General features: G+C 42.2%; 1 protein-coding gene across 1 annotated transcript in view; it reads right to left on the bottom strand.

Annotated features, from left to right (window-relative positions):
* ece2a (endothelin converting enzyme 2a) overlaps positions 1-24,960 on the bottom strand; it is a 108,312-nt gene that overhangs the window by 44,673 nt on the left and 38,679 nt on the right. Inside the window, exon 3 of the mRNA XM_008281211.1 lies at positions 9,281-9,564. Coding sequence (XP_008279433.1) covers positions 9,281-9,564 — 284 coding nt within the window. The remainder of the gene's footprint in view (positions 1-9,280; positions 9,565-24,960) is intronic.

Raw genomic sequence — 24,960 nt, 5'->3', positions numbered from 1 at the left:
AAACTCCATGATAAACATATTTTAAAATTCAGTTTAACTTAAAATTCATTGCAATAACCACCTATACACTTGCAGAAAGATTATAGAACTCCAGCATCATCTTGTTAGTCTGTGGATTTTAGCTAGATCACAAAAAAAGACAAATAAAGAAACAGAACAATGTCAACATGGCAGAGTTGACAATGAGGCAGGCTTTTCAAATACATCAGACATTAAATTAATGTTGCCGGGGAAGATTTTCCGTGCTTTCTGTAGCAAAGTTAGGTTAAAAAAAAAAAATCACACATGACTGCTGCAGGACTCGGAGGCCAATATTTAAATTTATGCTAAAATCGGAATCAGGCAGAAACTCCAAAGTCCACATTGGACTGAATGTTTGTTAAACATGTCAGAAAAAGAAGGGGAAGCACAGGAATCATTTTCCTCTTTCTTTCTGAGCTCTGCCTTTTACACGGAAATGGAAGTGGGTGAGACAGAAAAGGGAGAGTGTGAAAAGAGAGAGAGAGAGAGAATAAAGTGGATTGGTGTAATCCACTTTATCCTGGCACAAAAGGTTCAAACAGCAGTGAAAACATGCCGACATCAAAACACAGACAGGAAGACGCACACATGCATAACGTTGTGTTCAACGCTATTGGAACACGCAAGATATGCAAAAAAAAAAAAAACATTTCATAAACTGTGAAAAATAAGGCTGGAGCTAATGTGTGTGTGTGTATGTGCCCGAATATGAATGTTTCCCTGAGGCGTCTTCCCGGCAGGCATCCAAGATTCCCGGTAATGGAGCAAGGGAGGACTCTCCACAGCAGGGGCCAGGACCAACCAATCAATGGCAATGAACGTCTCGCTCTCTCTTTCTCAACATTACACCAGCTCAGGATAACGTCATGACATGAGCCGCTCCACCGCGATGACTGCATGCTCGTATGTTTTTCGATAGACCAACCCAGTGGAGGCGGGGAGTTCTTGATACGAGAGGCGTCTGCAGTATTCTATCCCAAAAAACTGGGAAAAAAATTGGCTAAAAAAAAAAGTTTTAGAAAAGAAAACACGTGTCATGTACAAAGTAGTAGATCAAAAAAATTCTACATGTCTCAGTTGTAAATTCTCTTGTACTGACGGGGTCTTTTTTGTTGTTTCCTGTGTGTTCATGTTTCTAAGCAGCAGTTTCTCTGCATGCAATGGGTTTAATGTAGGAATTTACTATTGTGCATCACTAGAAAGAAAAACAAGTGGAGGAGTACGTCTCCTGCTGCTCTCAGTCACAGTTTCAGAGGGAAACTTACAGAGAGGGAGTAGGAATCAGGTGAAGAAATGCAAAATATTTTTTTTTATATATGAAACCATGTAAATTAAATACTGGTACCAACAGCAGTGAGACAACAACAATCTTACAAGTGTGTTCCACGTCACGCTGTGAGATGGGCCAAGTAAAGTTGTCATCTCTTGTCATACACCTACACCGTCCCGCTGTTTTAATAGGACAATACACAAGCTTTGGCAATAGCGCTTTGATTTAAAAAAAAAAAAAAGATTGTGAAACCATTTGAGGACACAGAGATGAGGGCAGCCAGATGTGCTGAATCTGAAGAGGGAGTTAAGAGTAATTATATAGCAGGAGTAACCCTGTCACATCGTGAGTGGCTCTTCAGTTTCTGAAACAGAGTGTTCCGGCAGCTCGTCGTTGGTCAGCAAAATCTGCCAACGTACGATATGCTTCTCTCGTGACTGTTGACATGTGGGATAGCCTCACAGGCAGAGAAGAGTGAGCAAAATGACACAACATGCATCGAAGCAGCTTAATGGTTTATGGTGAACGTAAATGTTGCTCCTAAAACAATTTAACTGTTTTCAAAAAAGGACTTACTTAAAACAGAAAGTGAACAGAGAACATGGAAAAGAATTGCCACAAGAATTGGAAAAGGGTTCAAGATGAATGGCAAACAACTACAACTCCAGTTTAAACGTAGTTGCAGTAATCAGAAGGTATAGAATTAAGCCATCGTACCACTAATCAGAGCTGCAGAGGCTGTCCTCCTAAAATGGCACCACAGTCAGTCTGCTATTTGCATAATCTAGCTCTGAAAAACAGACGGTCAAGTGCTTCAGACTCGGCACAAGGGTTGTTAATGGAAATCAGAGCTGTTGTGACATCTCAGCCAGTGTGAACGACTTTGAATGAGGTCAACCACTTTGGTGTTCTTTGGCACTAAACTGCAAGATCATTTTGCAGAAATGCATTAAAAGAAGCCCGATGAAGATCAGGAGCACATGGTTTGGTCAGATGAGACCGAGATGAATTGGCTTGGTTCAGATGAGGTCCAGTGTGTTTGGTGTGAACCTGGACCGGACAGCGAATGCATAGTCCTGACAGTGAAGCACGGAGGTGGGAGTGTTAACGTGTAAGGGAAAAGCCGTCAAACACACACGTCTTTGGGGAAGAAACTACAACTGTCGCATTCCTAATATCAAGACACTCTAAGACAAGTCCTCTTTTCAGATTAAAGTAAATTTTGAATTTTAGTTGGAAATCAAGTTCCGTCTACCAGAAGGTTTTAGAGCACTTCATGCTTTTATCTTTAGCTTTACGGAGATGCAGATTTCCTTTTCCAGCCCACAGTGGGGAAACTACTACCAAATGGTTTGTTGACCATGATATTAATGTGCTTGATTGGCCAACCAACCCACCTGACCTGAACCATATAGAACCCCATATTGGGTATCGTCGAGAAGAAGACGATCAACACCCGACCGAAAAACACAAACGAGCTGAAGGCCGCTATCAAAACAACCTGAGGCTGATCACCTCCATGCCACGTTGCACTGATGCAGTAACTCGTGGTTAAGATGCCCCACCCAAGCACTGAATGTATAAATTGATATGTTCGTCAGAAGCTTTTTGTATTGTAAACCCTTCTTTTGGTTGCTCTTAGGAAAAAATTCTTATAATGTGAGATATAGATTTCTGATAATAACGAGCTATAAGCCATAATCATCAAAAAATATTTCACTTTACGTGTAATGAGTAAGAAACGAAAAGATAATTTTCATGACGCTCTAATGGTTTGAGACGCACACATTTCTTAACCATGAATAATGTCAAGAAAATTTCAAGACATCAATGCAACAGCTGTTAAGATATTTCAGTCTGGACCTCGGTGGCAGGCTGACAACAGACTGTCACTGCCATCCTTAGAGCCATGCTGCTAGCAAGGATAAAACCTTGGCTTATCAGGCAAAGCTTTGTGTACATCTGCTGCACACAGTAATGACTTTACTGCTTTAATTCAGATTATCTACGACAACTAACTAATACACTGAAACTGTGCTAAATTACCAAACTTAGAAACTAGGCCAAATTTTCAGTTGCACTTAAGTAAACTTCTGGATCTTGCATAATCTACAATTCTTAAGCAAAGAAACTGCATCCATATTGACTCCAAGGCTACCGTCACAAAGCGAAGGAGAAACGAGAAAAAAATCTCAATCGGCGACGTATCACTAAAAAACCTCAGATTTCTATTTACTTACTTCTTTAAGACAACTAAAAATGAGTTGTCCTAAAGCAAACTTACCTCTTTGATTGAGCCCAAGGACTAGTCTTTACCTCTTTCTTTTTTCTTTTTTTTTTTTAAACAGGACTAAAGGTTAGCAATTAAAAGTGTTAGTCTGAGATGATATCCAATGAAAGAGTCTCCATAGCAACAGCTAGAGTGATTCACAGAGCGTGTCAGGCTGTGAAATAAATTTCACACCTCACTGCACCACAGCTTCTACTGCGAGATTTTGTTTGTGTGCATGAGTGTGTGTGTGCAACAAAAATAAAAACTGTAATGGTTGTTACACCTTTTGTCCCATGATTCTACATACAGTATGTGTGTCCACAATAGAGACCAGCAGCGACTGTGGAAGAACGTCTGATTGATTGAATGATTTTTGCCGCATTTCCTGTGTAACTTCATTTGACTGTTGTGTGCACACTTACAGTTTTCTTAGCATACAGGATTTGGACAGTTATACAGTCTTCTTTAGGCATTGTGATTCAGCAATTTCAATTTGATATCATAATATTTATATATTAAAATCTCCATTTAGCTTTTCCTCTTACATTAGGATGATCTTCTGTGCTTATGCTATGGGCAGTCGTTAATGTTGTTATTGCTCTCACGGCCACACACTTGATGACTCTCCTGGAGACAGTGTGCCTCTAACATTTCAATTCGGAACATCGGTGTGCGCCAACAGCAAAAACACTGTTCCCAGCCATGCTTTGGCTGCACTCTTTGAAAAAAAAAAAAGAAAAGCAAAATAATGTTGGCTGTTTTGTCATCTCTTAGTGTTTCTCACAGGTTCAGTATTTACTTATGGTTGTGAGTGACTCAGCATGACCGATGTGCGTGCAGAGACTCACAGTCTAGAGGGAGGGAGAGCGCAATTCACAATGTTTTCTACAATCTACGGATGTCTCATGAATGCCTTTTTGCAGTTCACCAATGTTTATCAGTTTACCAGTGTTCCTTAAATGCCTCACATGCGTCCGTAGACACCAGCTGGGCAGCTGTGCACAGAGAAGCCTCTAGTCTCCACTATGTAAAGTGAAATAAGACGTCCTATGTATGTATTGTAAGCTTTGAAACTGGGTGCTGTTGTTTTCTACCAGAGACACACACAGACAAATCTTTCAGGCACACCAGCGTGACAAATCAAAATGTTCTAGCCACACTTTACACCAAAATGGTTACACTCTGTAGCCCTGATCACATTAAACCACTTGAAATGGATTCATGTAGGTTCGTATCAATATACAAAGCTTTTAAGGGTTAAAATGTGACTGAAGTAAAAGAAAATCATCATATTTAATATTTTGAAGAAAATACCTTTTTCTATCTTCTCTTTGAGTAACGTTTCCTGAGCCACCCATGACTCTGAAGTCCACTATTCCTGCTTGGGCTAAAACCCTCCAGCAGGTCCTTTGCAGTCATGTGGGGGCTTTTACTTTTCTAACCAGGAGACATGCAGTTATATCTGAAAGTTTCTTTGGTCTTCAAGATCTTATCTGGACTTCCACGGTCAGTTGAAATGTCATTTTGGCAAATGACATTTGGGAGAGTGAAAATTGCAAGCTGACAGCAATTTGACATTTTTTTATAGCCTTCCACAAGAAGAAGGGTTCCTAAACTTTTGCACATGCCACAGGTATTTCATTTCAAGGCCAAAGTAACATCGCATTAACTGTTTTCTACAGAGGTTTAATTTAGTTCTTTTCTTTACTAAAATCAACCACATATTTTGCTTAAACATTTGTCCACTTAAACTTGTATCTGTATGATTTGTTGTCATATTAATATGAATCTGTTGGTATAAAGTGGCATCATTTGTCAGTTGTCCACAGTACACTTCTCTATTTTTGACCTCAACCTGATTAATTGTTGGGAAACACCTTGGAAGCAGGTTTTAAATTAAAGTGTGCTGCACTCTTCTTTTTCCCCTCCTCCTAGTTTCTCCTTTTCCTTTGCTACCTTCTTCCCATCTGTATCAGTGGCACACTGCTCATTAGCTTTCTGTCAGTCTTGGTTTCTGTCTCCGACTCCCTCTCTTTTCCTCCTCTCTCACTCTCTTTCTCCTTTCCTGTCATGCAGTTCTTCACTCTCATATTCTTTTTCATCCCATCGGTTTCTCCTTCCCTGTGTGTGATTTTAACAAAAGATTCGACAGGGATCTCCTCCCTCCTCATCACTCTCTCCTTCGCTCAGGCCATTTTCTTGCTTCTCCTGAGCCACTTCTTTCCTTCTCGCCTTTCTTTCCTTCTCTCTCTTGTCTCTCTCCGTCTGTCCCCGTTTTCCACTTTGCTGAGAATGTTTTCTGCAAGAAATGAAAGGAAGGATCTTAACCCGCCTCCCACATTCATGCAAAAACACACCCTCACACAGGAGCGAGGAATCGTGACTGCTGTACCCATACAAGCCACAGTGAGAGAGCAAATGTACACTAACACAGAGGACTATCGACTTCTCCGCGATTTGCACGCTTAAAGGTGCGCATCGCTCAAAGTGCAGCAGAAAGACGACGCGAACGCAGCCACACGTCGCCTTCACAGCAAAGCCCTGAGCGTAGAGCAAGTGAGAGAACCGAAGGTGGAAATTAGGGGGAAGGGGAGCGAGAAGCAGAAGTGAGAAGACGAGATGGCGCGAAGGGAAAGCAGGTGATGACGAGTGAGAACAAACTCCACTTTCTTATTTTAATGGCTTTCAAATGGGGCTGCTTGGTGAGTTCAGCTTCGCTCTTTTCGAAAGGGGAGTCAAATCCTCCCATCTGCCCACCAGCCACACTGACTGATCCGTCTCTAATGCTTCCTTCTGTGAGAGGAAAACACCCAGAATGCTGTCAACTTTTTGTGCACGTGTGTGTGTTGCTATTGTCAGAGTCTGTCCTTAAAAACTTGGCCCACAATCAGCTGTGTATGCGGCCTTGTTTACTTCACGAGTCGGGCTCACCTCTGGTTGAATCTGTAGCACTTAAACCTGACTTGATTTGGGAAGATCTAGAAGTCCTTGAAATAGCTCGTGCTGATAACATGACTCGGGTCTCTTCTTCTTTCAGGGATGGCTGAATGTAATGCATCATGCAAATCCCTTTATTTCCATGGAATATCTGTTTTACCCACAGTGCTGTAACAGTTAGGCCTGTCAGGTAAAAATATATAAATGAACCAAGCTTAAACAACTTCTAACGATCCCATCATTCTGGCTGCAACCAACCACAAAAGCACTGAATTGGAAGGTTCTAACATACTTTATGTGAGAATGAATTCAACTTTAACTAACATTTGTTGTCCCGCCTCTTTTTTTTTTGATCCGAGATACACGCAAATATCGACAAGTAAACTCGATTTTGACCATTTTCCGATTAGTTTACGTTCGTCAGTCATGAATCAGATAGTTGTGTTCAACTAAAAGCTGTCTGGAGGTGCTTTAAAGTCTTTAAATTGGTTGTTATGCTGAATTTAAAATGATGGAAAGAATCAAATAATCCTATTTTGCTAACTGTAAAATCTCAATGATTCATACTATAAATGTAGTAAGTAATTATCAGAAATGGAATTATTTGCTTATTCAGTTGTCCAGTCCATCAAATGACTAATTGTTTCAGCGCTATTTTGCTATTTCGCCTAATGACAAATCATAAGTATAAACATTTTAGAGGGAGCCAACTGACCACACTGACTCTTCGTGTAATATTCAACTGAAAAGCACCACAATATCTCCATTTGTGCATAATTTAAAAATACTTGGCAGAAAATGGCAGCATTTTAAATCTGCATTAACATCATTTGTGCTTCGTCCTCTGTGGCTACTTCCATTAAAATGATTCACACACTCTGACCTTTTCCACTGTTACTTTTACTGTAATTATATATTCAGTCTGTGTACTGAGCCTAAACTATGCACCTGTAATTGCAAACTAAACTTTGAATTACAACTCATTTAGCGGTGCTGCAAATGCAGCAGTGAGTACATCATGAGTAATTTTCCCCCCATTCAGAAATCACAAGTTACCCACTTCAGTTAATAGTGATGTTCTCTTGTTTTACTGTGTCAAGGTCAAGCGTGGCTAATGGCCAAAACATTGTCATTGTCACATTGACTCAGTGGTGGTTAGAGCTGCAGCCAACAGCTGAAGAGCACTCCATGTCTTGTCAGTCAACTGACGGGCTGTGGAGATGGAGTGGAAATGTAAAGTGCCACTATTGCTGATTTCACTGTCGGAAAGCCATTTACAGATAAACTGCGGTTGTAGCGGAACATTCAAATTACCATAGATGTGTGGAGACACTCGTGGCTTGTATAATACTGACAGCTGAAGCACAGAGCTGTAAAAACTGAACCAATCTACAGTATACACCAATCAGCCACAACATTAAAATGACTGCAAACAATGATCGTCTCATTACAATGAACTCCCCAACGGCAGCAGGAGCTTAAGTTTTTGTTTGTACCCAAAGATTGTTCCAAATACTGTTCACAACAACTACTGTATGCCTAAAGGACCTAGTAACAGATATGAACACACTGCAAGAGCTTCAGAAAATACTGAAGTTTCAGTACATTAATCCCATCCTGCCTCATAGAAATTGTGTTTCTATGTGATGTTATGTAAATGTGACCAGATTACATACACATAACATAGCTATTATAGCTTCTATGGTTATATTCAGGCACTGGCAGGCTTTGGTTAAAGTTACAATTGTGGTCTTGATTAACACAGAAAAAACTTGCAGAATTGAGACAAATCGATCATTTACATATAACCTAAACTGATTACATTTAAATCTAAGTGCTGAAAACAAGGTAAATTGAAAATCTTCACATACATTTATATTAAACCGAATCTTTTCCCAACTTCAACCAAAGCGTTTTTGTCACAAAAACCAAACCATAGACAGGAATCTGAATGCAAACGGGCTCTCGGCTTTGTAAGCCCACCATCCGCCCCAACCACCTCCTAGTGACTGTGGTGCAGCTGCATTTAATAAAGAATATAAGCAGATGAATGTAGGCTGGAACCGCTGAGGATTAGGGTTGAATGTTTTCTCATGATTACATTCCAGGAAAACAGATTTTTTTTTGCCCAGAAACCAGGAACCCCACCATATAAGAAGGTATTTTTAACAGCCATTAGACATGAGTTCATCACCATTAAGATGTTTGCTGTGCTCATCTGAATGCTGCTCTGTACTCTGAGGTTGTTGAATATCCTACATTCTGTAGTTTTCATTTACAGATTTCTGCTTTGTTCTTTTCTTTCATTTTATTAAATGTAACAGTTAAATTATAAAGTAGGCGATAGACTAAAGCAAGTTTATTCAAAGTTAGTTAAATAATAATTTAAAAAAAACTTTCTCTTCTCTGTCTTTATTCAAAATGGTTTATTAAAAATGAGCAATAATTATAGGGACTGGCTGATATTTGAAAAACTTGTGATGATAGACTTACTTAAAAACTGCTGCAGATGAAAGTTGCCAACCATAATAATGATATCTGAAGGTTGGATTTTAGTATTTAGATGTGGCAGTTAAGATTTTAATGAAAACAGTAGGAGTAGTAGGAATCTTTATCAGTCAGACACACAAATACACAAGAATATTTACAGTAATAATGGAGGATTTGGGTTCCCAGACGCAGAAAATTAAATCAATGTTAGTGGGAATTCCTAGTAAATACCTGGATTTCAGCACAGAAATATTAAACTCCAGGAGGGATACGCGCATTTTGAACAATACCTCTGTGAGTGCTTGGTGAATAAAACAGGCGGTTTGAGGGGACACCTCCCAGGGAGTCTTCTCCTCCACCATGATGGCATCCAGCGTGGCTTTCTCCAGGACGACATCAAAGGATGCATCGGGGAAGGAGAGCTGGCGAACGTCCATCTGGTGCCAGGTCATTCCCGGGCAGTTGCTGTACCTCTCGCTCATTGTACTGATGCACACTGAGGAGTAATCTACGTTGGTGATGGCACGGTAGCCGGCATTGTACATGTCGCCACTCATGCTGCTGTTTCCACAACCTGAAAGAACAGAAGTAAAAAGTGAGCCGATGCCAGGTGAAAAGGGGAAGACAACAGATACGCTAGGAGAGGAGAGAAGGTCGTCAAATGAGGAGGGAAAAGAAGGTGAAATATGCAGGAAGAAGAGAGAAGGGAGAAACCCAATCTTTGACTATTCACATGTCCAGTACGTTTTTCAGTATGAATAAACAATGGCGTGATCAATAAAACATAATGTGATTAAACAGGTAGCTGCCATCGTGGCAACAAAAGGCTTCTATTAGACCACCTCCTGTGACTGATGAAAAAGCCTCATGCAGCCTCTGTTTGATCAAACTGCTGTTCAGTCATAAGCGGCAAAGCAGAGATGGAAAACCTCCCACTCCAGAGGATCATATGGGGCTCATATAAAGTGCACTCGGGGGGGTGGGGGGGCAGCTTATCCTGAAATGATGTCAGACTCCGCAAAGATCATCACCGGCAACCAGGTTTCAACTTGTAGCTTGCCGCTGGGTGACAGATGGATGAAAGGCAGGGAGGGTAATAAAAGAAGGACAAAAGAAAAGTGACGAGAGCCTATCGTGTAGCAAGACAAGATGAAAATAATCTACTGAAAGCAGCAGCAGCTCACCTTTAGGATCAAATGACTCAGATCGTGTGGATGGAGGTGGAGGAGGAGTGGGCGGAGGAGATAGGAAAAGAGGGAAAGAAAAGTGTAGGAGGAGGACTTTGTGGGGGGACATATAAGCAGCCTTGATGCACAATTTCTGTGTCAATAAAAGGTGAAGATCATGTGTGTTGGCCTACAAGACGGCTTTATTTTCTTGCACTGGTGAAAGTGGCTATATCTACATCTCTCTTCAAGAATATTTCCCCACACGAGAGGGGAAAGAGGGTGTGCTAGGTGGGGCTGTGACTTCCAGCAACACGTTGACACTGACGCCTTGGTTGCGAACGTGTGACTGGCGCTTGTTATCACCTTACTGCTTCTACTAATTACCACCTTGCAAAACCCCCATGCACGTGTGTGAGTGTCTAAAACTGATTCGGTTAGCAGCCTTACGCTAAGCAACACATTTGTAACCCATTTAGACGTGTGTGTGTGTGTGTGTGTGCAGCACATGTGGAAACCTTCTGTGGTTCAATCTTAGGTGGTATTAATTCTCACACCTAGACAACTGGAAGGCGGAAGATGTGAGATACAAACCAATAAAGACAGATTTAAAGTGACATAAGGCTTAAAAATTGGAGTCGGAGATACATTAAATCACAGCATAGAAAGGAAATCCTCCCATCGATGATAACGCACTCAAGAGATAAGTGCGCTTTTTGCATACAAATGTGTGTGTGCATGTGTGTGTGCGCTGGAGACATCAGAGGGCTGGAGCCGTGCCGTCCCCTGACGGCTCTCCCTGAGAAGTTGGCTTCAAAACAAGGGAGGAAAATATGTCAGCGCTGTTTGTCACACTCAAATAGTTGAAACCGACTTTATGGATGGGTGGAATATGAGAGAATGTACCCGAGTTGAATTACACAGGCTCACCAGGTTATTTTAGATAACTTTAATCTCACTTTACCTGTGCCAAAAACAAGCTTTGCAAAACACACTGCAGGGAACTTAACAAACAAGGTATGCTCAAGGCATTGCAAAAAATTGTGGCTTCAACCTCTGGAAAATATTGTGGCCAATTTCAAAACTGCAATTAAGCTGATGGTAAAAACGAGGGTCTCGTTTTGTGCCCCTGTTTGGTGCTGTCCAGAGTGGGTTAAATCACTCCTGCTCTGCCCTCTCAATTCCCCAAGCACGCCAGACATTGTTTCCAAAGGGTTCTCCCAGTAGACACAGCCATGTGTGTGTGAGTGTGTGTGTGTGAGAGAGTGTGCGCTTTCTTTTTCCATGCGCTTGGCTCTGAGGAAGGGGTGTCACATGACAGCTCATTCCTAGGGGTTGTCACGACAATTATAGTTGCCAGGCTGTCATCAAGGACACTACTCTCGTTTTGGGTCTGTGACATCAGCTGGTGCCCCCCGCAACCTCTGACCTTCACACAAACACATCCACACAGCCAAAAAAGACATATGAAAGGGTGGACTGCTTACATGTCAGACTGTGTGTTCAAAACCACCGTCGTGAGGGCACTTCTGCACGGTGATACGTGGTATTTTGGGAAGGTCTTTCAACTTCAAAGGGCTATTTTAGGATTCAGCCTTGGTTTTAGGGTTCAGGTGAGGTTAGGTTAGGTTAGGTAAGGGCCTTTAGCTGTAACGGTAAAAGTCAAAGGCGTTAGGTAATGCACTACGAATGCATGTATGGTCCCAGAGTGTCTGCACCATGCGTGTTTATGCGACAGAGGCTTACTCAGGATACCAGGCCAGTCTGGAGCCTGAAGCCTGTTTTTTCTCCAGCTTGAAAGGAAGTGAGTGCAATCACTGTGACATCAGTTTCAAGTTTAGCATTTTGGTTTTATGGAGCCAGAAGTGACCATAACTGGACAAGAAGGTGGAGGTGACTGAGAACCAAAGGAACACTATGCACACCCACCTACACTGGAAACCAGACTGTACTTGGCTCCCATCCACCTGATGCAAAGTCAGTGTTAACAAAGTTAGCTTCCATAAGGTACAATACGAGATACCAAGCTAGCTTGGTTAGCATCTGTAAACCATGTTGACTGTGATATTAACTGAGATGCTAAACCTACCAAGCAAAAAAACAGGCTAAAACTAAATGACCTTACCAGACAAAATGATCTGCCGACTCCTTAGAACAGGGGTCTCGAACTCCGGTCCTCGAGGGCCGCAATCCTGCAAGTTTTAGATGTTTCCTTCTTCCAACACACCTGATTCAAATGATCAGGATCATTATCAGGCTTCTGCAGAGCTTGATGATGAACTGATCATTTGAATCAGGTGTGTTGGAAGAAGGAAACATCTAAAACTTGCAGGATTGCGGCCCTCGAGGACCGGAGTTCGAGACCCCTGCCTTAGAATGTGTTACAACTGGTTAGAGACATTTTTAGTGATCAAAATGTTACAGCTACCTTTCAAGAAATACAAAAACACTGTGAAAGGACCAGAACACTGACAGTGACAGATATCAAGCTCATGGCTATTTAAAAAGATATAGCAATGGATAAACATTGCTCTACCTCTGCCATGGTGAATTTGCTGTGGCAACTTGTCAATTAAAAGTTATAAGCAACAAACTAAAACATTTATGCTTTATTGTCTGTTTCACTCTAAATGGAAACATAATTTACAAAATAAACACCACGCTGTATTCAAGAAGAACTAAAACTAGCTATTCAGACCACAAAGTTCCGAGGAAAATGCTTCCTGAGGAAACAAATAAAGGCAGAAGTTTTTCTTGCACAGCTTTATGCAGTCAGACTACTTTTGCAACCAGAGGAGTCGCACTCTGCTGGCTATTAGAAAGAATGCAGGTTTAACTAAGTTCCGCATTGACTTTACTTTTAAGTCCCGGATATTCCATCCAGTCTATGAGCTGGAAGCAAGGAGGCCAAAACCTCCTGACAGCCTGAGAGCACATCCTAACTGGATTATTCAGAGCGCCACAGAGGGAGACTAAAGTTAGAGGTGTCGAGTCACCTCGTTCTGCCGGCTATGTGAGTCTATCCATGTGTGATGGAAAATTTAAGTCCTGGTCTTAAAAAGTTCCATACCACTCGTACCAAATCTGCAAAAACAAACCGTGGTAAACATCAGTCATCTGTTTGTTGCATCTGTAAACAGTTTCTTAGCTTGAGTGTGTATTTTCGTCACGTTTGCCTCTCGATGACCATTTACACAGGACATTTTGCACAAACAAGATTTTTTTTTTTTCAAAATATTGTGCAAGAAGTAAACCAGCTGCTGAGCGCTGAGAGGAATGTTGGCCAAACATGGAGGTGGTTTCTTCCTGCACACTCAGAGATGCTCTGTCCAACAATGGTATCATGTTGCCTGTCTGACCTGACAAAGCCTTTGATATTCGAACAGCTTAACATGTGACTCTCACGGCTGCGGAGATACACCACAGGAAAGGAAACCTCTGAGGTAATCACTGGAATAACCCAGTATTTCTCTGCTGCTTGTTGGCTCGTCAAACACGAGGAAAAGGGGCCACATGGAAACATTCCTGAATGACACTTTTGATAAAATTACATTTCGGAACCAAACTGAAGTTCTAAACTTGTTTTTCCATTCAAACAATATGCACATGTCCAAAAAAAAAGAGAAAAAGATGATCTTGCAAATAGATCTTCCAACAGAAAATCAGAGTCTTTAAAGTATAAATAACAGCTTCTGATATTTCTGTGATTTTCCACAAGGAATAACCCCATTCATCACCATGCTCCAGTAAATCATCGAGCTGGCTGTCTACATGGGTGCTCACCTCATTTATAGCACAAGTGTATGCGATACTGTTACAGGACAGTGTGCATTGGTGGATGTAAACTAACTTTAATGATTGCAAAACTTGTTTTTGATGTCAATGCACCATGATACCTGCACTCATCCAAAATCAAGGATCCTAATTTGGAGTCCATCCTACAGAAGCAAAAATGTCAGCTGAGGTTTATGGCTCTTTTATAATAATCTAATTAGTTTACGGCTCACTTCCTTGACTCTTGCATGATATGAACCGTCGGAGATTTGACCTTTGAGCTTTAAGATGACTACCCTCCGCATAAACAGCAACTCTCCAGACTCCATCTATGGTCAGGAGGGGTGGTGGGTGGGGAACCCCTGCTAGCGAGCCAGCGGTGTGAAATATCAAAGCTGCTATCTCTGAGGTGAGCCGAGCACAGCAGTGGAAACTCCATGATGTCAGAGGCGTGCATGGTATTCATTCACATGCCAGATTGGTTTAGGCACATTAAGGATGGGGGACTGTGGCCAGGGCTGATGAAAGGTGATGTTCACATGCACTCGAGCAACAACACCGTGCTTCACCACCCCTGCACGCCCATGCTCTGGGCTAGCCCGAGGTAAACTGATGCCACGGTGACACTTCACAAAGTTCAGCTGCAACTACTGTAAATGTCAACAAATGAAAAGTCGGAGACCAAGTGCAGCCTGTTTGTTTATGTGTGTGTGTACATGCACGTTAATTGAAAGGCTGCATGTTGATGTATGCTTCGTGCCTGGGCTCCTATTATGGAACATGTGATGAACATCTTGTGCTATCTGTCAAACGGAAAGTGACACACTGAACCTTTAGTGGGATGACTTATATGACCCTTGAAATGTAGGAGAATTTGCCACCACACAGATGTGGAGCTAATTCTCATGCAGTTCTGTGCACAATGTGTGATCAACACTGCCTTGGCTGTCGTTTCAGCTCACAAGAAGCCTGCACGTGCATCTGTGTTTGTGTGTGCATGTGACAATAATGAAATTAGACAGTGTCACATGGGACCGTGCTTTAACCAATTATCTCTTGTTAGCTTTCCTGTAAGTTAGCGTCCACTGTTATCTGCTTAATTAAACGGAACCATTTAGGCCTCTATCAAAAGCCTTTTTGACACTTTGACACAGACACACAAATGCACACAGATGCATCTTTTATTTGCTTGACATTTATGGACTCCTAACGCTGGGGTAGACATAGGACCTAAGATCTTTATTTCAGCAGGTCCATATTGTGCAAACTTTCTAAAACCACTACCTGAACAGTTTAAAAAAATAGTCATTTTTGTAAAAGAAAACAGGTGTTTGAATTAGCGACATATAAAATGTATATATAAGGTAAATGGTCTGCACTTATACAGCGCTTTTCTACCTTTGCGGCACTCAAAGCGCTTTACAATGTTTCTCGTTCACCCATTCACACACACATTCATACACCAATGGTGACAGAGCTGCCATGCAAGGCGCTAATCTACCATTGGGAGCCATTTGGGGTTCAGTGTCTTGCCCAAGGACACTTCGACATGTGGGGGGAACCGGGGATCGAAACGCCAACCTTGCCATCAGTGGACAACCCGCTCTACCACCTGAGCCACAGTATGCAAATCAGTTTGCTGAACAGATGAACATTCTGAACCTTAAATTGTTAGTCCTAACCCAAGGTCAAATTATGAGTTGTCTTATTAACTTGAATGCCAAAGCCAACAAACAAAGTCCTGGAGCTTTACATTGTTTTGTCTTGTCCAGGTGTTCAAAAACCTCAGAGAATGGTGGTTTTGGTGTGTGAAATACCAGCATCAGAAAGCCAGTCTTTGTCATAGACCTCATTTGGTGGAATTGCAGTGAGGGTGACTGCTCCCTAGCTGGGTGGGTGGTGAGTTTGGATGGGTCGGTGTTGTCATTTGGGCCGGCAAAACTGGCCAAAAACTTGTTCAGGGTATCTGTTCTTAGGGTTCAGCAAACCTCTGTGTTGATTGACAAAGATCTGCATACTGAATGTGGTTTTCTAAGAGGGTCTGTACATCGTGGTCCAGCCAAGGCCTCTGGTTAGGGAAGACTGTTAATTCTTAGGTCATGAGTGCGCTAGCTTGTATGTGTTAGGGATGATGGGATGAACCTTGACTTATTTTCAAGCATTTTTTCGGGGTTTTTTTGTTGAAGAGGACATTGGATAGAGCGAAAGACAGAGAATGTGGGTGAGAGAGCAGTACAATGACGTGCAATAAATGGTCTCCAACTGCGATTCAAGCTGGGGATCTGCTGCTCAAGGCATATGTAGCCATATGGTATGACCCTCAACACTCAGCCATCAGATTGCCACTCATTTGTCTGGAATGTGGGCATCACTGTTGTCAGGTCAGCATGGCTGAAGTCCCCAGCTACACTGAACAGCTCTCACTGTTCGTGGTTTCCTTAGTAGCAGCCTGTGATAGCACGTACACTGAAGAAAATCTGCTCAGTAGGAAGAACGGTCTAGACTTTATCTTTACATCCAGGGAAAAGTTGTACTCATACTCATCAGCTTTACACCAGTTTTTTACGAACATCCATATCTTGAAGTGTAGTGCAAAGCAAAAAAAACAAAAACAAACTGTTGTTAATCACACTTGAAGGTAAAGTTTTATAGTAAGAAGTGACATGATGAATTTTAAAATTTAAGCCACCTTCCAACAGTCTCAACTTGAAGGCGTTCATGGTGTTGTACTCCATTGTATACAGCAATGGAGGCTAAAAGGAGCTTCACAAGTAGGTGTGGTGTTTGCTTGAAACATACTAGAATAGAATAGAATAGAATAGAATAGAATAGAATAGAATAGAATAGAATAGAACTTTATTGATCCCCTTGGTGGAAACCTCAGGGAAATTGCTGAAGCAATGACTAAGCACCTAAAACCAATTAGAAACCACTAAAAAAAGACTGGGCTTGTTACTGTGTTTTCATGTTGCCTACACTTGGCCAATGTTTACATCTGTTTGCTTCTCCTGCCCTCTGTGCTCACATACTGCATTTTAGTACAGCTGAACATCCAACAAAGCTTTTCTGACTTATGAGGAACACAAACTTCGCGGAAAAGGTATAAAATTGTGACTGAAATGCAGCCCATTAAGACTACATGTTAACTGTCACTCTGCACCGCCAAAATACTCATTTATAACCCCATCTGGTCCGACCAGCTCACTGTATACACATCATTTGAAGACAACGGCTCTGCTGAGAATTCAGATGTATTTCCACATGAAATGATTGCTAAGAGAGAAAGTTAGAAGTGATGGAAAAGCCGTGCTATCACATCAGTGGTTGGCTATTCAATGTTTCGATGATTTTACAATCACAGAGAAGGTCTTCTTCCTGAAGGAGGGGTGCTGCATTGAAAACTACAGACACTGAAACAGCCCATTTAGAACAGGGCTAAAACTGAGAGTTAGACCGTCATGGTGAAACTAACCATCATTCTCAGCTGCAAAACTGGAAAAAAAAAATTAAAAAAAATGGAGAAATGTGAAGATTTGCTTTAAAATGATCAGCTTGGTTACGGATAAAAATGCACAATTTTCAAGAGCCTGCAATGTTTTGTCCACATAGGAGGTGTAGCATGAGGAGCAGCAACAGCTTCAGCGCTCCATCTGTCAGCTGCCTGATTGGCAGCACAGACAGGGTAGAATTGTCGAATGTCACCATTACCGATTTACCTATCAGAGACAAGACATTTACAGATGAACTCCAGAAGTGGTGCTGAACGCAGAGCATCACAGGTGTGTCGAGACACTTGTGGCTTGTACTATACTGACAGGTAAAGGGACAGATGTCAGCAGCATGAGGCCGTTACAGCTTGTTCAGCCTCACACTGAGACAGAGGGGGGAGCTCGGAGGAGATTAAGGGAGAAAAGAGGGGAAGTAAAGGTGGACAGCATGGCGGACGGTAAAACAATGGAGGAGGAAACGGGGAACACATGGAGCAGTGGAAATAAAGAAAGAGTCGGGATGAAAGAGAAGTCATGGAAGAGGAACGGGAAAGCCAAATAGGTCATAATTTAAAAGCAGAAAAAAGGAAAGCAATGAAAAGAGCAAAAGGAAGAATCTTTTGTGTCATACAAAAGCATGACAGAAAAAAAAGGACAAAAGGGGGAGTTGACAAATGACTACAGCGAGATCAGAGGGAAAGTGGGAGTAAAGGAGAAAAGGAGGGAGAAGACGAGCGAGGGAGAGAAAGGAAACGCGATGAATGTCTGAGCAAACTAACCAGCCTCGTCTCCATGGAGCTGAGAAACCTCCAGCTCGATATACGCCAGGTCCTCTGTGTGTTTAAATCACATTATGTACTTGTACATACATCACCTGTAGCAGCAGAGGGGATGAAGGGATATTTAAAAAGACAAACAGCTGTGCAGTTCAGTCTGTGTGTGTTTTGCTTCTCTGACACCATCTCTGCATCCCTGCCAGATTTAGATATTCTTTATTGAAATTTTTTCTTTTTTTCAAGCAGTTTCAGATGCTCCAGAAAAGTTGCATCAGCGGCGAGGCCAGATGAAATTCTCTCAAAAGATGGGCTCTTCCGGCAACTTCTCCTCACAAGTCTCTCCTTTCGCTCGGCGCACAAAAGCAACCTCAGTTATGTAACCGGGTATACGAGAGATAATTAGTGACTGAATAATTAAGCGTGTGCCTGTGACAGTGTGACTGTTTGATGGAGTGGGAGCCTGCGTGTATGAGTGATGGAGGACTTTTGGAAGGACTCCATTGTATGAATCTGCCTCTCTGTTGTGGCACGGAGCCTAAAGCATCTCTCTGATCCAAAACACCAACAGGCACCAGAAACGGGAGCTCAGTAAATGGCAACAAGAGGAGAAAGAGCCATCTTTTCTCGCCTCCTTTTGCCAGAACTAACAGTTATTGAAAGCCACCCACATCCCTCTTTATATTACTATTTATGCCTTGTTGCCAGAATTCATACAATACCACACGAGTCAAGCATTTGCTGCACATAATGTTTTTTGAAAACTGGAAGCCTGAGTGCTTTACACTTCACCCTCTACACAAAGAAAAACACTCATCGGTGGAAGCTGCAGCACTACAGTTTGCATTTAAAACCCTCCATGTCCTTAGCGGTGTCAAACAACAGCTGAAAAAAATAAAACAAAACACTGTGCCGTGGTGAAAAGTCTGGAGATCAAGAAGATGGAGCATGAAGGGTGGGCAGCTACCAGACAAAGTGGGCGAGATGGCAGCAACGGGGGTGATTGAAGTGGGAGTGAAAGAGTGAGACAGAGGGAGAGACAGACAGAGAGAAGGACGTGTGGTCGAGAGCCCAAACGATGCAATGTGATCTGCCCTTGGTGTGAAACTGAAGAGCGAGTCAGGGCACACACACACACCAGCATGAGTCAGGTGTATCACTGCAGATCAGGTCCTTGTACAGGATGATGTTGTGACCTGTTATACTTCTAGAAACAACAACAACAACAACAACAACAAAGCATCCTCCCTAATACAATGGCAGCGAGCAGATCAGTAACTATGATGAACAATTAACTATTCACTCAGCGCGTCTAGTAGCTTTTGTGTCCATCTCTCTCTCATTACCAGCGTTCATCCCACTGGAGTGGCTTCCCAAAATTTTTATTATGTTCATCGACAACCCACGTGGCGTATCCAAGTACAATCATCATCACACCATGGCATCCTCTGTAAACAAACACTGATATGTGACAAATTGAAAATCTGGATCTCCTCTCATGAGATCGGGACGCAGTGCCCACGACCGTACCATCGTACATGCATTCACGATACACTGCAGGAGAATCATTTATAACACATAAGTAAAGAAGAAATACCCCTAATAAAGCAAAAGCAGGAATTATGTCATGACGGTGTCAGTGTGTGTCTTATATACTGCAGGTTAGGTAACTTCCATTCACTTTACTCCCTTTCACTTAATTCGTGCAACCACCAGTAGTCATTAAGTATGCAGTGACACTGGTAGGGCCGGGTTAAGTCACAGTAGTTGTGGGAATTGGTGTCGATATTTGGCAAAAAGGTACAGAACTCTGTGAGATTCTCTCAACAGCCCCAACGTCTGTTGAGGCAGCTAGCTGTGAATGTTTGACTGCTGTGATGTTCAGAGGACACTCAGACAATAAGGGTGGCTCTGTGGTTAGCACCGTCGTCTTACAGCTAGAAGATCCCCGGTTCGCATCCCGGTTAAGACGCCCGGGATCTTTCTGCGTGGAGTTTGCATGTTCTCCCCATGCAGCGTGGATTCTCTCCGGGTTCTAAATTGTCCGTAGGTGTGAATGTGAGTGTGCTTGGTTGTCTGTCTCTAAGTGTAGCCCTGTGATACACTGGTGGCCTGTCCAGGGTGTCCCCTGCCTTCACCCTGAGTCGACTGGGATGGACTCCTAGCGAGTATTAAGCGGTGTATAGATAATGGATGGATGGATATCGAACAATAATTTGCTTTGTCATTTGTCCAGGATCTGGTTCTGCTTATGAATGATCGGATTCCTAAAAGACACAAAACTACTTCCTGATCATCAGGATCAGCTCTGAGCTAAACCTGTGACCAGGTGCAGCAGTATTATATCACCATAACAATAAGCCAGCTAGATGCACTTCTCTGTAGCTTCGTCTCAGTTTTGACAACTGGGACACGACAATACCACCAGGAAGTTATAACATCACACTATCCTCTATTTGCATTGGGCAGACTGATATTTAGAAAACTTCCTCCCTCATTCCATTTTATAGATAAAAACATTAAAAACTCTTAGAATTTCTGACATTTGGACACAAGTATATTGTTAAAGATACTTTGAGGAACAACAGGGCTTTGAGTTAATGAATTACACACAGTGTAATAGTCCCAGGTCGCCGAATACCCAAAACACACACTTGAAAGTTAATCAGCTTTGTTTCTGAGAAATCTCTCAGTTTGGTTTTGAAGATAGGGTTCAATATTCAGCATTTTTTTATTATCAGCATCGTTATTCTTTTAACTGATTCCCTATGAAATACATTATTTTTAAAATGCTGGCTCTGTTGCCATGACTACGTCCCACCAACAGCAGTATCTGACACTTGACCTGTAGGAGCCTATCAACACTGAAGGATAAATGTTTAAAAGTTGTCATTAAAAAAACACATTTAATCATTAATAACTAAAGGCATTTAACCCAAGTTTGCATTGGAATTTGTATCATTCTAAATTTAGACCCTCTGATTTGTATTTTGACATTCAAATGGCATTAAAATATAGCACATTTAAAAGGTTTCATCGTTGCAATTAGGGAAAAAGTGTGCATAGGTGCCACATTCTGATAAATTCGATGAAGAATCTGAAAGTGAATTCGATTATGCTGCAGATTTCGTAGCAGTTTTCTAAAAGCATAGTTTTAAGCTAAATGTTTCTAAGCAAAATACACTTTGAAAGTTACAGTTAACTTCTTCACTTACAGTTTTTCATTACATCATAAAACCCGATATATAAGTGTACAAATTACACAACCAGGAGAGTTTTAATGCACTTTCAAAGTAGTCCACCTACGAGTCAATTAACATCGTCTACTTAGCAAATAAATGGGACAGTTTGCAGCATTACGCCCCGTATTGAAGCATCTCCTTTTTTATATGTTTTTCCATTTATTTAGTGAGGCTTCTCCATCAGTTTTAATGCTCTTTATAGTTTAATTAAGAGTCTCTTACCGCAGTCTGGTTAAGCAGCACACGTACAACACATCACCGAGGCACAGTACATGACACCTTTCACCGCGCCACACCTGTCATGGAAAATCACTAGCACAGTTCTCACATCCCAGGCTTTGATGACAGTTTCTCACAACAGGCTTCAGCATGGGCTTTTCTATGAACTATTTCAGCCTAAGAACAAATGAAACAACAAGTCTCTCTATTAGTTTTTAAAAGAAACAGTGTTCTTTTTTATTTTTCTTTTTTTTGCAGCAGCAGTGGAAAAACCCACACATGTCACATCTTTCGTCACGTTATAATACCTACATGAATAACACTGAATTGCAGGAGCTTGTCCAGGGCTGTTTATTTGCACAGTTGCATTGACAGCTGTGTCTGTCAACAGCGTTCCCCTCTCGGTCCCCTTGACAGTCATTAAAGCCACGCTGAGTCAGTTGCAGAGATACCAATATTCATTTTTCCGTCGGGCTACACTCGCAGGAAACTATGTGCGTACATAGCGTGCGTCTCCTCCTGTACTGTTTCAGCGGCAGTGTTTTTCTCTCAGCCAGTCAGCGGTGTAGCAGCAGAGAGGAAGGTCATGATTCAGCAAGAAACTATGAGTGTGTGGATGTGTGTGTGTGTGCAGGATCAGGTTCACAGGACTCATTTCTATGCTCCCTTTAATCTGTGATTAATCCACCTCCCCTGTGCTGAGACCTACGGCACACAGGTGCAGGAGAAAGAGGCAACAACAGCAGAGAGAGTCTTACAAACAGACTGTATGTCGATAAAGTTAGGAAAAAGCTTTCTGTTAGAGCCACCACACACACACACATATGAGGCTGCAAGATTTCAACACATACATAGACACTAATGTCAGGTACATTCCTAAAGCTGCAGCAAGGATTCAGCACAGAGAGGATGGCAAAGTCAGGGAGATAAAGTGCAAAGACAAGCTGATTCCAGAGATATTTCAACACAATTAGCATAACTTAGATGTTAAAATGACATTTTACCGTAGCAAAAATCCTTCCTTTTTTAAATGTGCATGTCAGGTATGATGTAAATGAGGCCAAGCAAACAGTCTGACACACGCTGCGAACAAGAAACACAAACAAATACACACAGAGAGACATGCACACCTACATTATTGTGTCGAGGGGAAAGAGAAGGTAACAGCAGTGTTGGCATTTTCAATTAGCCACCTACCAAGACCACGTCTGTGACAAAATGAAATGGCAGAAAAAGCACAGGTATTGTCAAGTTTAGAACACACACACACACATACACACACTCCCTAGCTTTACCCATACACACAAAAACCTGCTTCACACACACACTTACACCCACAGTGGCTCAAACTTGACTTGACTGGTTAATTTTCTGCCTGGTTGGCAGGCAAGTTTGTCAGTTCAAGGTCCCTGCATCTATATGTAAATGGCTCTCTCGCCTGACCTTGGAGTGATTATGCAGTATGGATCAGGTTTTACAGATGAGGGCCAGTCCAGTGTGGAAGCTTTCTGGCTGACCAAGCATATTGATCACTGCAGGAGGAAATAGCATGTCTCCCCGCAGTGTCATTGTGTCACAGCCTGATCTGAATGTGAGGTTTAAATCAGGGGGTGCTTCTGGAAATTTCGGGGTCCAGTGGCGGCAGCTTCCTTCGGCCACTAAAAACACTCGGGGCACCGAAATCATTCAGCATCATTTAGAGTTTGTATCGGCTTTAAGTTGTTGGCACACTATTGCAACTGTGGATGGTTGGAGGCTTGTTTATTTGCTGAAAGACTCCAGGAAAATATCCAAGGGTGAAGTTAAATTTCATACATTTTTGGTGCTACACAATCATGTCATGTGTTAATCGATACATGCACCTACATTTATGAAGCACATAATTACTACAAATTAATCTGGTTTTAACGTGAAACTCAAGGAATTCAGCACATTCGTGGTCCTAGTCAAGAAATAATCAGGCACTTAAATCCCCATGAAGCAACAAACTGTTGTACACTCGAGGATGATTCTTTATCTTTGGACCGAGTCAAGCTAGCTGTTTCCTCCTGTTTCCAGGTTTTATGCTGACTGACAAAGGGAAACGCTTTGGACTCAGCACCTCCAAGTCTTAGATCATGGTTCTCTGCCAGAATCCAGTGGATGGCACCCGCTGGGTTCGGGGTGAGCTGCTGCCCAAAAGCTAAGGAGTTCAAGTATCTCCGGTTCTTGTTCATAAGTGGCGGGAAACTGGAGCCTGAGATGGACAGATGGATTGGAGCAGCGTCAGCAGTAACGCAGGTGTTGTACCAGATCATCATTGTGAAGCAGGAGCTAAGCCAGAAGGCGAAGCTCATACTTTACCAGTTGAATCTACGTTCCCACAATCAGCTATCGTCAGAAGTTTAAGGTAGTAAGAAAGAATGATGTTACGGATAAAAGCGGACAAATTGAGCTTTCTCTGTAGGGTGACTGGATTCAGCCATATAGACAAGATGAGGCACTCGGGCATCCAGAGGGAGCTCGGAGTAGAGTGACTGATCCTTTGCGTCAAATGTTCAGGCATGTGTGATGAGGATGCCTCCAGGGTGCCTTCCTTTGGAGGTTTTCTAGGTACGTCCAACTGGGAGAAGACCCCAGCGTAAACCCTGAATTCTACGGATTGCATGTGTCATCTGCCCTGGGAACACTTTGGGATCCCCCAGAAGGAAGTGGAAAATGTTGCTGGGGGAGAGGGACGTCTGGAATGCCGCGCTTACTCCCGCTGCCATCGCGACCTGACCCCAAACAAGTGGAAGAAAATGGGAGGATTGATGGACAGCTACAGCTGACAAACTTTGTCAAACTGTCAGAGTTGTCATCATAGACAACAAACACCACAACTTGCATTTTGTGGTTAAGCAAGCACCACCAAGAAACATGTATTTATGTGTTCCTATGATCACCGCCTGGAAGTATGAAGCACTTGGCTAACCTAAACACCAGACTTTGATAGGGATTAGGGAGATTATACATCAGCTTTCTTTTATATCGCAAAGCAGTGCACAAGCTAAGTCGTTAAATGACATTTATTGATCTCTGCCAGATAACTAAAAGCCCAGGCCTGCTGTCTGCCTTGGCATCAACATGGTGCAGGTGCTGACAGTTAATGATACAACATTAAAAGCACTTGAAGTGTTTTTCATTATGAATGTCTGTGGTAATAAGAGTGCTCCTCTGCACGCAGCTGAAATCATTTCACTGGCTTCACTGGTCTGGACGTTTTACCAGGTGATTGAAAAAGATCATATATTTGCAGTTTGGGATGTGGGATCCAAGGAAATCTTTCA

This window comes from Stegastes partitus, unplaced genomic scaffold (assembly GCF_000690725.1).
Source record: "Stegastes partitus isolate 25-593 unplaced genomic scaffold, Stegastes_partitus-1.0.2 Scaffold226, whole genome shotgun sequence".
Lineage (NCBI taxonomy): Eukaryota > Metazoa > Chordata > Actinopteri > Pomacentridae > Stegastes > Stegastes partitus.
Note: the sequence above shows the minus strand (reverse complement) of the source record. Positions and strands in the feature narration are given on the sequence as shown.